The 14,587-nt window shown below is 44.7% G+C and overlaps 1 protein-coding gene across 2 annotated transcripts in view; it reads right to left on the reverse strand.

The window, feature by feature from the left end:
- Positions 1-1,385: 1,385 nt before the first annotated feature.
- Positions 1,386-14,587, reverse strand: part of LOC133369808 (protein PML-like) — a 32,988-nt gene continuing 19,786 nt past the window's right edge. For both annotated transcript variants that reach the window (XM_061595432.1, XM_061595431.1), the window contains exons 7-8: positions 10,044-10,096; positions 1,386-6,310 (exon numbers count right to left, since the gene is read on the reverse strand). In XM_061595432.1, coding sequence (XP_061451416.1) covers positions 6,308-6,310; positions 10,044-10,096 — 56 coding nt within the window. In that variant the 3' untranslated portion in view covers positions 1,386-6,307. The remainder of the gene's footprint in view (positions 6,311-10,043; positions 10,097-14,587) is intronic.

Raw genomic sequence — 14,587 nt, forward strand, 5'->3', positions numbered from 1 at the left:
AGCTACCTTTTCTTCTTCAAGAAGAGCCAATTCCCCTTCCAACTTTGCCTTCCCCAGAGCTGCTGCTACACGTAGAATAGCCTCTCTCCTGGCAAATTCTATGTGTTCTTTTGCTGCTGCTGCAGCTTCAGCATCTGCCTCAGCTGCAGCAAGGGTTAGGGCAATTATGGCTGACTTCCCAGAACTACTGGTTAACTTGGAAGAAGCTTTGGAGCTTGATGTTGTGGAAGCTCTTGATGAAAGAAGGGCCTTAGGGTTTGGTGCTTCCCGAGGCTCAATCCCTTTGACTTTGTCACCAGATGATGCAGGTGTTAACCCAACTTGCATTTCTAGTTCCCTTGAGGCTAGGATGCGCTGCTCCAGGTCCTCCTGAACCTCATCAACTAGTTTATGTTGCTGTTTGTTTACCTGTTTCTGACTCAGGCTTGTTTCTGAATTCAGTCTGTCTAGGATGCGGTAGTGGTTTTGTGTCAGGCCAAGCCAGGCAATGCAGTGCTTTGCCAGGTTTTTGTGGACTTTCTGCATGTCTTCCAGGATGGCAGCTGTTCTGGATACTTCCAGGTCACTCTCTACCTTTTCCCAGGCTCTGCTGCACGTCATGGAAAGTTGAGCCTCTTGCGCTTCTAGAAACTCCCTCATCTTAGAAGTTCGTTTCATTTTTCTTTTGTCTGATAGGGATGCAGCACTTTCAGCCTTATCCTGACTGCCTTCATTGCAGTTTGCTTCATTGGGAAATGGCATTGTGGAAACCTGCAGTTTGCAGAAGCTTTCTAAAATGGCTGCAGTTTCTAATGTGGATAGCTGGACTGCAGTTATGCTTGGAGTCCAGCAGGTGGCGCTCTGGTGCTCACTCAATGTGGGGAAACAACAGGGCTGGCTCCTTGTAGGCCAATCTGTGTTTCGCACCCAGAGCTTGAGTTTGGAGCTGAGTACAAGGTGGTCTGAGGGCTTGCCTTGAGCAATCAGGCCTTGTGAATAGCTGGTGGGCTACTGCCTTCAGCGTGGTTGGAATACCCGTGTGCTTTGTTCTGTCTCCCGCTTGGCTTGGTCTGCGCCATCTGGGGGTTGAAGAACTATGCGTATGAGTTTCCAGTCTGCTTTGGAGTAACATACAGCCAAACACAGTCTCCTGATAACTCAGAATGGGCCCAGCTATTTTGTGAGACAAGCAGGCTAGAAACTTGTAAGAGAAGCTGAGTGGATTTTTTAGCAGGAGGATTACATGCTAATTCACTTGCTTTCAAGACTTCAGAGGAAGTGTAAATCACTCCTTTTTTACTGTTCTGAGCCCGTGGTTCTGAAACCCACTTTGCCAGACAGTCAACTCAATCTCTCTCTTTTAATCAGAACTATTTTATTAAACCAGGAAACACAAAGGTATACAGAAACTTAAAGGAAAGCATACAGTCTCTGGGGATGATGAACTGAGGAGGGTGATGATGATGAAGAAGATTGGTAGCAGGTAAATTATATTGTAGGATTGTTGATGAGATAGATTAAATGGAGGAGAGTTACCTTCTGAGAAAGAAGCTTCTGGAAGAGGCAATTCTGGTAGAGAAGTATCTTCTGAGAGAGAGATAGCTTCTGAGAGGGAGATAGATAAAAAAGGAGTGTTGTCCTCTGGTGCTACTAGGCCTGCTGCTAGTTTCACTGATGACTGAAACAAACTGAGGCAGGTTTTTGGAGGGAAAAAATAACTAACCAATTAAAGAGAGGGGTGATGTCACCTGACAGGAAGTTACTATGAGGCTAAGGGAGCATAGAGACAGCCCTCTAAAGTTCCATAACTTAACCTAATAAATGCCTTATTTAACACAACAGAAGGAATATCTCTATATTCAATTCTAACCCTGCGGAGGCAGCACAAGTAGAGTTGGAAGGGGCCTATAAGGCCATTGAGTCCAACCCCTTGCTCATTGCAAGAATCCAAGGTTAAAGCATACCCGACATGTGCCTGTCCAGCTGCCTCTTGAATGCCTCGTGTTGGGGAGCCCACCACCTCCCTAAGTCATTGGTTCCATTGCCGTACCGCTCTAAGTTAGGATGTTTTCCTGATATTCACCCGAAATCTGGCTTCCCGTAACTTGAGCCCATTATTCCGTGTCCTGCACTCTGGGATGATCCTGCAGGGATCCTGGACCTCCTGTGTGTGACACCCTTTCAAGTACTTGAATGGGGCTATCATATCTCCCCTCAGTCTTCTTTCCTCAAGGCTAACATGCCCAGTCCTTTCAGTCTCTCCTCATAGGGCTTTGTCCCAGTTTTAATCCATCCTCTTGAGCAGCAGGATTAGGAATTGCACTGGATGCCTAAAGGCTTGACTGAGCAGGCCCCTCCAATATTCTTGAGCCCAACTGCATCAAGCGCTGGTGCTGACCAAAGGAACATGTTGCCCTTTGGGCAAGGGCTGTTAACAGACTTTTGTTCTCAGTTCTTCCATAGGAACACCCTCCCTTCCCACCTGTGAGCACTATGATCCCACCAATACAGCTCTACTCTGGATACTGTGAATGCAGTATCCTAGAAAAACTCTCCCTGAAGATTTGGTAGGCATTATCTCTCCTCCTGTCTTTCACCGATGGCAGGCATGAGTGAAAGCTTACCTTTTTTGCACTGTGCCTTCAGCCATTAAACCAGGAAGATCTGCAACACAATGTTGCAACATGGAATGTTTCAGTCCTCCATAATAATCTATCCCATTCCCTACCCCTACCACCCAATAATCAAGTTAGCATTTTGTGGTCACTGAGTTCGCTCAGCCTCATCTAGCTGGGTTTTTTTTGGGGGGGGGGTATCTCATTGGGGTATTTCCCCCCTAAAGATTTGTTGTACTTCTATAAACCTTGGGGTTCCCCCTAAGCCTGATGGTACTTCCCTCTTGTGTTTGTGTGGTGTACCTTTGGCTAAGTAAGCATCCTCCAAACACTGGAAATAGGAGGAGATGAGAATTTATTTTTGCTGTTTTGGTTGTTCTGACACGGGGGGATTACTTTTTGTGTGCTTCCACTGTGGTGTTGAAAGACTTTTTGGCTGTTGGTTTGTTAAGCTTTATTTTTTAGACTTCATTTTAATTAAGTGGTTCTTACCATAAGCCACCATGCTAACCGTAATGGCTGAAAGGCAGTCTATAAATAGAGTAAATAAATTTTTAAAAGTGCAGTTGGTTTGCCAGACTCAGTGCTGTGATATGATTTCACACATTTTTATTTTTTTAATTAATTCAGATGCAATTGGATGATTTCTTAAATTCCCCTTGAAGAAGTAGAAAGCAATCTACAAAAATGGTATATAACCAAGAAATCATATATGTAGGTACATCTTTTAACAGCGTGCAAGACAGGATACAGATCGACCGGCGGTTGATTAGACTGGGTGGTAGTCGACTTAAGGCCGCAATCCAACACACTTACATGGAGTAAGTCCCAATGAACCCAATGGAGCTTACTTCTGAGTAGACATGTATTGGCTTGCAGCCTCAGTTTTTTACTCAGAGTAGATATACTGAAAGTAATGAACCCAAGTTAGTCATGTCTGTTAACTTCAATGTGTGGGTCTACTCTGAGGAGGAGTAGCACTGAATACCATCCACTGAAACCTAAGCTCAGATTTGCCTTACGGTCTCTCCAGAGATCATTTCTTTATTGTGCATTCATGATGTTTGTGTTCATGATGGTACTGTTCAATACTGTTTGCACCTGCAAAAAGCTTTAGGGCAGTCACACTGCTTCATTTTCAGCTAGCCCCACAGCTTCCTGCTGAAATCCTGTAACATTTCATAGCACAAGTGTTTGGGCGTGTGTGGGTGTACTGTAATGTAAGAGGGCCCTTCCAGACAGCAATAATGCTTTAACACTGGAGGGGTGTCGCAGAAAAACTAATAAAATGGAATGATGATGATCCAGAATAAACCCACCACTAATGTGCTACTGTTGTGTCAATGACATGTTATGGAACACACCTGCAAATAAACTGCCTTAGAAAATTGAAAACCTCAGAAGAGCTCAGGCCAAAAGTCCATCCAGTCCAATATCCTGTTTCCCACAGTGGCCAGCCAGATGCCTCTGGGAAGCCCACAAGCAGGGTATGAAAAAAACAGCCCTCACCTTCCAATGTTTTCCCCAGTAATTGGTACTCACAGGCATACTGCTCCTAACTCTGGAGGTCCATATAGCCATCATGACTAAAGACCAATGATGACCCTGTAAGAGTTTTTGGTGGTTAGGTTAGGTTAGATAGGTTGGATGGGTGGGTGGATGGGTGGGTGGATGGATATTGCAGTGGAGTGCAGAAATAACTGGTCTGTTAAAACTAGTAGCTGAAAGAATCTACAAAACTTAAGGTTTATAACTACAAAGAGATAAAATCATGCATACTGAAGAAGCTGAGTGCCTTGTACTCAGGGAGCCATTATTAATTGAGAACAAAGAACAGGAAGAAGAGGGAGAGGAGCAAAAGCCTGCAAAAACAACAAGCATTTTAGAGGAGGAATCAGCAGAGGGAAGAATAGATTGCCTTTCTGTCTATTACCCCCTCCATGAGTTCAGGTCACTTGTAACATGTGTTGGTGCTTTACTCCCAACGGACCCATCCTCCTTCTCCATTAAGTGATCATCTCCTCCATTACATACCAAACCAAACATTGGGCTGTGAAGGAGAGTGCCTCTTGCCATTACCATCTCATCAGGTTTGTTTCATACAACGTGAGAATCAGGCCTTTAGTGTGGCAGCTCCTACCCATTGGAACGCCCTCTTGTTACATATCAGACAGGCACCACATCTATTGTCTTTTTGGCACCTTTCATTTTCAACAAGTCTTTTTAAGTGGAGATTCTTTTATCTCAGGTTGTAACCAGTGTCAAGTCACCCAACAATATACCTGTTTTGTTGTCGAAATGTTTTGTGCCAGCAGAACCTTGTTGCGCAACAGAATGCATAAGCAGGCTGCTGGTAACTTTGCTGCGCAAAGGATTGCACAATCTGTTGCACAACGAGTTTCCGCTAGCGCACATGTTACATTGGATTCCTCTGTTCCTCTGTTCCACAACATTAAAGCTCATCCATCCGCTAGTGCAAGAGCCTTTGCGCTAGTGGACAAAGAATGCTGGGTACCCAGTCTGTATCTGGTATTGCGTATGTGTTATTGATGTTCTTACTGTTAATTACTTCAGCATGTTTCATGGGAAGCAATTCAGAAATGTAATGAAATGAATTGTCTAACCCTCTTTTCAAGCCATCTAAGGCAGTGGCCATCACATCTTGTGGCAAGTGAATTCCACAACAACTTAATGACATGCTAGAATTCAGATGGGGCTATTGTTCCCATGCCCTGCTTGCGGGCTTCCCAAAAGCATCCGGCTGGCCACTTTGGAAAACAGCATGCTGGATCAGATGAGCCTTTTCTCTGATCCACAATGCCCTTTTGACATTCTCAATTTTCTAAAGCAAACGTAAGCTTCTGCCTTACCAACCACTGCTTCATTGTTTCTAGCCTCCTGGATGCACCTGCCTATATGATGGAAGAAAGCAAAAGATCAAAATGAGTGGGAGGGGGTCAGGAGTAGCAAATGGTTGGCTTTCACTTTTAAAAATGTCTTCCAAGAATAATTCCTCACAAGGTTCCTAACATAATAAAAAGGGACAACTCAGGACAAATCTCAGTCGGTTGAAGACTGCCACCAGCCCTTGCCAACCAAAAGGAGTGTGGAGAAGCCATTTGGGAAAATTGATAGGTGGTGCCTTGGCCACCTGTTCATATAGAGGCAATGCAGATATACAATGAGCCAGTTATGGTATCCTCCCTGCCGCGTGGCTAGCTGCTGCTCTGCGTATTCTGATCAGACCGGGCTTATGGTAAAACTAGTTTCCGACCAGGGAAATAGACGTTTTTGTTCAAAAGACCATCTTCTCTGATCCGTGGGTCTACAGCATCCACTGGTGCTGCTGATGCTCTTGGCACATGCTCAGGACCCATAAGGCAGTGCAGCAGCATCCCCAAAAGGCACTTGTCCTACCCAGCCAGCAATGAAGACCGGGTAAGCTTAGCAACAGGCTATGCACAGCTGAACACAATCCTGCATGTCTATGACTGGTCCAGATAAACCTCATGCGCAAAGACGTTGAGAGAGAGAACACTCCGCCGAGTGGAGAACCGGCAAACGGGAAGGAGGCAGGGAGGATGCTGGCAGAGATGCGGCGGTAAGCAATGTCATAACTAGGATTTCAAGCTTGGCTGTGGAAAAGGCACCTCCGCCCTCTCATTGCCGACACCAGCTGAGACCTTTGGGTACCTTCCAGTAGAGGTAAACAGTCACTGAAAGGAAATGGAGCACCGTGAGAATTCTCATGCAACAGACCACGTGGATGCAAGTGAAATGGGACCCCCCCCCCTCCAAAAAAAAAGAGTCCTTCTGGGTTAGACCAAACCCTTAACTAATCTAGCCTTCCAGATGTTTTGGACAACAGCTCCCATCATCCCTGACCTTTGGACAGACTAGCTAGGCTGATGAGAGTTGTAGTCCAAAAGATCAGGAGGGCACCGGGTAGAGGAAGGCTGCCCTAGCTGAACTCATAGGAAGACAGGATCCTGCCTTATTATTTTATTTATTTTATTTATTTGTTTCATTTATAGACCGCCCATAGCGAGTGGCTCTCTGGGCGGTGTACAAAAAGGTTAAAATACAACAATAAAATCAGACAACAAACAATAAACACAAGCAGCAACTAAAGAAAAAAATAAAAAATAAAAAATTTAAATTATAACATAAACGCTTAAAATGCCTGGGAGCATAGCCAGGTCTTAACCTGGCGCCGAAAAGATAGAAGCGTAGGCGCCAGGCGTACTTCTTCGGGGAGGCTGTTCCACAGTTCGGGGGCCACTACAGAATAGGCCCTAGATTGAGTAACTGTCCTCCGGGCTTCTCGATGGGTTGGTACCCGGAGGAGGGCCTTAGATGCTGAGCGAAGTGACCGGGTAGGTTCATAGCGGGAGAGGCATTCCACAAGATATTGCGGTCCCACGCCGTGTAAGGCTTTATAGGTCAAAACCAGCACCTTGAATCTGGCTCGGAAACAAATAGGTAGCCAGTGCAAACGGGCCAGAACAGGTGTTATATGTGCTGACCGGCTGGTCCTCGTCAGCAGTCTGGCTGCTGCGTTTTGCACTAGCTGAAGCTTCCGAACTGTCTTCAAGGGCAACCCTACGTAGAGCGCATTACAGTAATCCAGCCTAGAAGTTACCAGAGCATGAACAACTGAGGCGAAGTCATCCCTGTCCAGACACGGGCGTAGTTGGGCTACCAACCGGATCAGATTATTTGTCCATTTAGCCTGGTCCTGTTGAGTCTGATTGACAATGGCTCTCTGAGGTCTCAGCAAGGGGTCTTTCCTAGGACTTGCTACTCCATCCTTTTAGCTCAGGATGGGGTACCCTTTTAGGCCAGTGGGCTGGATCCTGAGGTACCCCACCCCCAGCAGGCCACTTTGACAGGCAGGTGAGGGTGCCCACCTGTCACTCTCGTGAGACCCCTGTGACATCAGATGACCCATTGTTACTTTGAAGCCTGGCTCCAACTGAAAGCACGCTGCAAAGGAAGACCCTTACTGATCTAAGCAGGGCTTAGGGTCACTGCCAACTGGCTGACTGGCGGTGGCTACATACGCACCAAAAATTTCATGCACATGGATTCCCCCAAAGAATCCTAGGAACTGTCGTTTACCCTTCACAAAGTTACAGTCCCGAGCACCCTTAAATGACAGTTCCCAGGATTCTCCGGGGGAACCCATGTGCATTAAATATATGGTGTGTATGCGGTCAGTCGTCAAGCCCTGCTTTGGCAGGGATCAGCTCTACTCAGGAGCTCCAAGTGGGGAACTCCTAAGTGGAATCAATCCTGGTAGGATTTAACAGGTGCCGAATACAAGCCCCGCTTGCACATTTTAAGGCTCCTGATTACGCCCTTGGCAGTTGCAACTGTACCGGTTGCACACCTGATGTCTCTTATCAGGGACCGCCTGTCCCAGCTCAGTCACTGAGAGCATCTGAAGGCTGTAGGGCCATATTTCTAGGGATGTACTAGAATTCCACCCAATTTGGATTTGGTACCAAATTTTCCATTAATTTGCTTACTCTCAAACACTGATCGGATTTTAATGCAGCTAATTTTGAAAATGGATTTTTTTTTATAAAAGATCCACCTCTAAAGTGTAGATTTTAAGAATGACAATTTATCAATATTTCCTTTAAAATATCAATGGAAATGGAAAATGGACTGCCTTCAATTGCGACTTATGGCAACCCTATGAATAGGGTTTTCATGGTAAGCGGTATTCAGAGGGGGTTTACCATTGCCTTCAGTTATTTCCTTTAAAAATGTTGATATTAATATCAATATTTTTTCCAAGCGAAAATAAAATGCAGATTGGTAAAAGCAGCAGCTAGCAGATAAAGAATGGACTCAAATCAATGAGTGCCTGTTAGTCAACAGAATGCTTTCGAACCAGCACTGGCCAATGGGTCCCATCCCTACATAGCTCAGTAGCAGAGCCTCTGCCTTGCATGCAGAAGATCCCAGGTTCAATCCCTGGCATCTCCAGGTAGGGAGAGATTCCTGCCTGTAACCCTGAAGAGCCACTGCCAGTCCGTGTAGACAATACTGAGCTAGATGGACCAATAGTCTGACTCAGTACAAGGCCGCTTCTTATGTTCCTGTCGGAGTGTTGCTGGTTGTCCCCCTCCCCCCCCCCCCGAGTTGGTGAAGCTCATTTGTTAATGGGCCACTCCTGTGGAAAGTTCTTCCAACAGAGATTCAGCAGGAACCCTTCTGTATTTAATTTTCAAACATATTCACGTGTGTTTTAAATCTCTTTTTAGCTTACTAAAAGTTAAGGTGGTTTCATTCTCTTTGGAATGCTTTTAAATACCTGTTTTTAATTGTATTTTATGGATCATTTTAATGTTTTATTCTTTTTTGTAAAGTGCTTAGAGGTTTTATTGTAATTAAACGGTGTGTATGTATGTGTATATATATATATATACATATACATACACATACACACACACACACACACACACACACTTACATACATGCATATAAACACACACACACTTTGTGTTAAATCAATCAATCAATCAATAAGTGCTGAAAACTTTTATTTGCCACCAGGCTTAGGCAGACAACTAAGAAAAAGATTTTCCGTAACAGCTGATGTTTTAATTTTTTGTGTGGTTCTTACTGTATTATCATTGTAAACCACTTTGTAAACCTGTTTTCTGTTCCACCAGGCTTATGCAGGCAATTAAGAAGGTGCTTTTTTCCACATTAGTTGACCTTGTTATTGCATTTTTAATGTTTTTATTATATGGTTATGGTTGTTTTTTTAATTTCTTGTAAACTGCTTTGATGTTTGTAACGAAATAGCGGTATACAAATTTATTTATAAATAAAAAATAAATATAAATATAGTAATAATGGCAGGCTCATTCTCCAAGTTCCCATCCTTTAGAAGCCAAAAATGAGCCACCCATGCACCAACTACTATTGGCTTCAGCCAACATGGCCAATAGTCAGGAATAATGGGACTTGTAGTCCAACAACATCTGGAGGACTAGAAACTGGGAAAGGCAGTGGTGGCAAACTCGTTCTCAGAGTTTCCATCCTTAAGTAGCCAAAACTGAGCCATCCATGCCCACAGAGGGAGTACTAGGAAGGTTGGGGGAACACCAAGATTTACAGATATAGGGGAACCAAAATGTTGTGTATCTTCCAAGGGGACCTGAAAACTGGGAGGGAAAAGGGAATGGAAATTATCCTGGAAAAGGCCATGCTGGCTAGCTGGAACCCTGAAGAAGAGCATTCCATGCTGCAACATTTTGTTGCCAGTCCCGCTCATCTTCTCTAACCCCTGGTCATCCCAGGAGGCACCGTGCCTCTTGCAATATGCGAGTGGGTATGCCGCTTGCTATGGAACTAGCCGTGTTATCTTTGATTGCTGCAACAAATATTTTAAAAAGGCAGTCAAAGGACAAGGGCCTTTGTCACACTCACCATCATGTCATCTTCAGTGTCCTCAGAGCTGCTGATCAGGATACTGGTGACCTCTGCAAGGAGATGAACGGCAGTCAATGTCACACATACATTAGAGCAGGTCTGCTTTAGGGGGACGTTTAGCAGTGGCAAACGCAGTAAAGACAGGGAGAGTTCAAGAAGGGCTTGCTCAAACTCGTCAGTTTGGAGGGCGTGGTCCCTGTCATCGTATCTGTTTGCCAGCTTTTCAAGGAATGGATGACTGATAAAGCAGGCTGTGTATACGTGCAGGACTAGGCCAGCTCATGCTAGAAAAAGGCCAACGCCCAACTTTATTGTCACCAATGGATTCCTCCACTCCAGAGATGGAGGTTGTTTGGATCTGGTGAGGTGCCAGGGCACTATGCCCACATCCAGGCCTGGCAAGGTTTTCTTTAGTGGATGTAAAATGTAATGGAAAAGCTTTAGTTGGATGTAAAATGTGGAGCCAGAAAAAGTTTTGTGCAGTTGGGAAAACTGATGATGTGCAGTTTGAAACGTGGAGGAGGGATGCTTATGAAGCATTTAAATGACAAGCAGTGGCAGGGACAGCATGTGCACAAATGTGGTCAGTTTCCATACTTAAAACAAAGTGCCCAGATCATATTAAAACACCTTCTTTTTGGCCAGAACCTCCACCACCTTCAGGCTGGTAATCCTTGTCAATCTCCTTAAAGTATTCCTTTTTTGGCACCTGTTAGTTACTGAACTAAGGCAGACTCATAAACAAATCAATGCTTTCTAGTAGATTAGAACTTCTGACTCCTATGGAGAAACTGCCACTGATAACAGGGTGTTAGCAAGGAGCAAACCATACTTTGTGTTCGTTCAGTCTTTTTTTCTTTTTTTAGTGTGGGGTGTGTCTGATGGGGAATTTGTGCAGTTGAAAAATTGGCTTTACAAAAAAACCCCACAAAAACACACCCAACCTCGATGCCTCGAGTGTGGATTCTGATATACATGCCCTTGCTTGGTATACATTGACACATGACTCACTAACAGTGAGGTTTCAACTCTGGATGAGTATGGAAATATGTACAACACAGTCATGGCAGGTGGTTCCCTAGGACCTTCCCTGAAAGCTATGGGTTGTATTCAACTCCTATTATTACTGTTATTTAGATTTATTAGTTACTTGTTACCTGAACATTCTTAAAAAACAACGTAATATATCAGACTATCAAACAAAATAATTAAACAACAACTACCCCAATAGAGCCATAGAAAGCTTTGGAAGCACAATAAGGCAAACAACACCAGTCTATCAAATCTCAATCAATCAAATGCCTAGGGGGGAAAAGACAAATATTTACCTGATACCAAAAAGATATCAATGAAGGTGCCAGGCGGACCTCACTGGAAGCATATTCCACAGATGGGAAGTCACAACTGAAAAGGACCTCTCCCTTGTCTATTCAGAGTGGACCCATTGAAATGAATGAGCGTAGGTTAGTCAAGCTAGTAATGTCAATGGGTCTACTCTCAGTAGGACTAGCACTGTATACCACCCTATATATTCACCAAATGCAAATAAACCCAAGTCATACAACCAGAACCTGAAGTGGATCTCAGAGTATCAGAAGCCCACTCTGCAGTAACTCTGAACAGGGCTTTCAGTGTGGCTGCTAGACTACAACTCCCATCAACCCTGTGCATATGCTGACCGAGGCTGATGGGAGTCCAACAGCATCTGGAGGGCCACAGGTTCCCCATCTCTGCTCTACACTGACTGGCAGTAGCTCAACAGCCCACTGGATCAGGCCAGTAGCCCATCTAGTCCGGCATCCTATTCTCACAGTGGCCAACTAGATGCCCAGGGGAAGCCCACAAGCAGGACCTCAGTGCAAGAGCACTCTCCCCTGTATGCAGAAGCATGCTGCATCTGACTATAGTGGCAGAATGCAGCCATCATGGCTAGTAGCGATTGATAGCCTTATCCTCCATGAATCTCTCTAATCTTCTTGTTAATCCTAGTTGTTGGCCCTCACTGACTATTGTGGGAGCGAATTCCATAGCTTAACTATGTGCTACGAGAAGTACTTTCTTTTATCTGTCCCAAATCGTCCAACATTCAGCTTCATTAGATGTCCATGAGTTCTAATGTTACAAGAAAGAAAAACTTCTCTCTATCCACTTTCTCCACACCATGCATAATTTTATACACTCCTGTAATGTCACCTCTGACTCACCTTTTCTCTAAACTAGAAAGCCCCAAATGCTGCAACCTTTCCTCATAGGGGAGTCGCTCCATCCCCTTGATCATTCTGGTTGCCCTTTTCTGAACCTTTTCCAACTCTATAATATCCTTTTCTAGATGAGGCGACCAGAATTCTACAGTATTCCAAATGTGGCCGCGCTATAGATTTTTACAACATCATTATGATACCAGCAGTTTTATTTTCAATACCTTTCCTAGTGATCTCTAGCACGGAATTTGCCTTTTTCACAGCTGCCGCACACTGGGTTGACATCTTCATCAAGCTATCCACTATGACCCCAAGGTCTAGGAATGTCAGTCCAGTCTCCAGTTCAGACCCCACGAGCATATATGTGAAATTAAGACTTTTTTTTTGCTCCAAATGCATAACTTTACACTTGTTTACACTGAATTTCATTTGCCATTTTACCGCCCATTCACTCAGTTTGGAGAGGTCCTTTTGGAGCTCTCTTCGCTTTGGGGTGCTCTTGGCTTTTAGACAGGGACTCTCCAAGCTCTACCTGGAGATGCTGTGGATTGGGACCTTCTGCATGCAAAGCAGAGTCACTGCCACTGAGTTGTGGAAAGTCTCCTGAGTGGTGTTGAGCCAAGCACTCTCTCTCTCACTCTAACCTACCTCACAGGGTTGTTGCAAGAATGAAACTGGAGAAGAGCCTTGTGTGCTGCCCTATGTCTCTTGGCAGAAGTGTAGGGCAAAAACATTGCTATAATTAAAGCCAGTTCAAGCATAAGAACATAGAGTTTGCTGGATCAGGCCAGTGGCCCATCAAGTCCAGCATCCTGTTCTCACAGTGGCCAACCAGATGGCTATGGGAGTCCCATAAACATCAATGCATCTTTGACCCTTGGACTGACAGCAATACTGCACAGATTTGAATCTTCATTTTTTACTCCGTGGGAACACTTTATGTTCCCAAGCTAATAAAAAGTTAAACATAAAAAGGTGGCATTTTCTTCTAACAATGGGTGATTGTTGTGGGTTTTTTTAGTCCACTGCAAGTTGTTTCATGCTTAAGGGAAACTATGATTTTCAGTTAATATCTTAATAGTTGATTTGGTAATCCAAAAATGTATTTTAATAGTGAATTGATTCAAAGCCAAATGACTGATAAACTAAAATGATAATACCTCTTTAGTAGCTAATGCGCACATATCTAATCTGCATACACTGATATATGACTCACGAACGTTTATGGCTTCCAATTTCTGAATCCAAGAATCTGAGAAAGCACACAATGCAATTATGGGAAAGATAACAGAAAACTGTGTAATACGGGACCTGACTGCTTTTGCAGAATACAGAAATGCTCACCTTTCATTGAGAAAGACAAGAACAAGCAAATAAGGTTTTGGCACTCATCATAAAGAATCTTTAACTGGTTAGAAGCCCTAATGCAAACATACCTAATTCCTAAAATTCAGAACTTGTATAACTTCATATTCAGCTTGCAGAATATCACAACTGGGTTCTTGTAGTTATGGAAATTTTTTGTACAGAAGGCCAGACTCTGGCTGCACTCTGCTCACACGAGTGATTAGGACCTTGCTGAGAGCTTACTTGGCTGCAGCAGACAGCAGTAGCTCTCCAAACAGCACCAGGCGGGTGGGTCCAGCTGCCATTTAAGTTTCCCACAATGCCTCAGATCATCATGATGTAGGAGCTTTGCGGGAAGTTTAAATGACAGCTAGCCTCAGCTGCTTGGAGGTCCAGTCTGAGACGGGGAGTTTAAAGGGGTGGAAAGCAAAGCATACAGGTAGACCATCTACCTGTGTGAGTTTCTGCAAGACCTGCTCCCTGCATTTCTGGCTGATTTCCACCTGGCCTGGAAGGGCAGGGCCCTGTCTCTCTCCAGCTACAAAAGCAGCAACTGCTGAAGAGGCCAGAGACCATCTACCTGTGTGAGTTTCTGCAAGACCTGCTCCCTGCATTTCTGGCTGATTTCCACCTGGTCTGGAAGGGCAGGGCCCTGTCTCTCTCCAGCTACAAAAGCAGCAACTGCTGAAGGGGCCAGAGACCATCTACCTGTGTGAGTTTCTGCAAGACCTGCTCCCTGCATTTCTGGCTGATTTCCACCTGGCCTGGAAGGGCGGGGCCCTGTCTCTCTCCAGCTACAAAAGCAGCAACTGCTGAAGGGGCCAGAGACCATCTACCTGTGTGAGTTTCTGCAAGACCTGCTCCCTGCATTTCTGGCTGATTTCCACCTGGCCTGGAAGGGCGGGGCCCTGTCTCTCTCCAGCTACAAAAGCAGCAACTGGTGAAGGGGCCAGAGACCATCTACCTGTGTGAGTTTCTGCAAGACCTGCTCCC

The sequence above is a fragment of the Rhineura floridana genome, chromosome 14 (genome assembly GCF_030035675.1).
Source record: "Rhineura floridana isolate rRhiFlo1 chromosome 14, rRhiFlo1.hap2, whole genome shotgun sequence".
Lineage (NCBI taxonomy): Eukaryota > Metazoa > Chordata > Lepidosauria > Squamata > Rhineuridae > Rhineura > Rhineura floridana.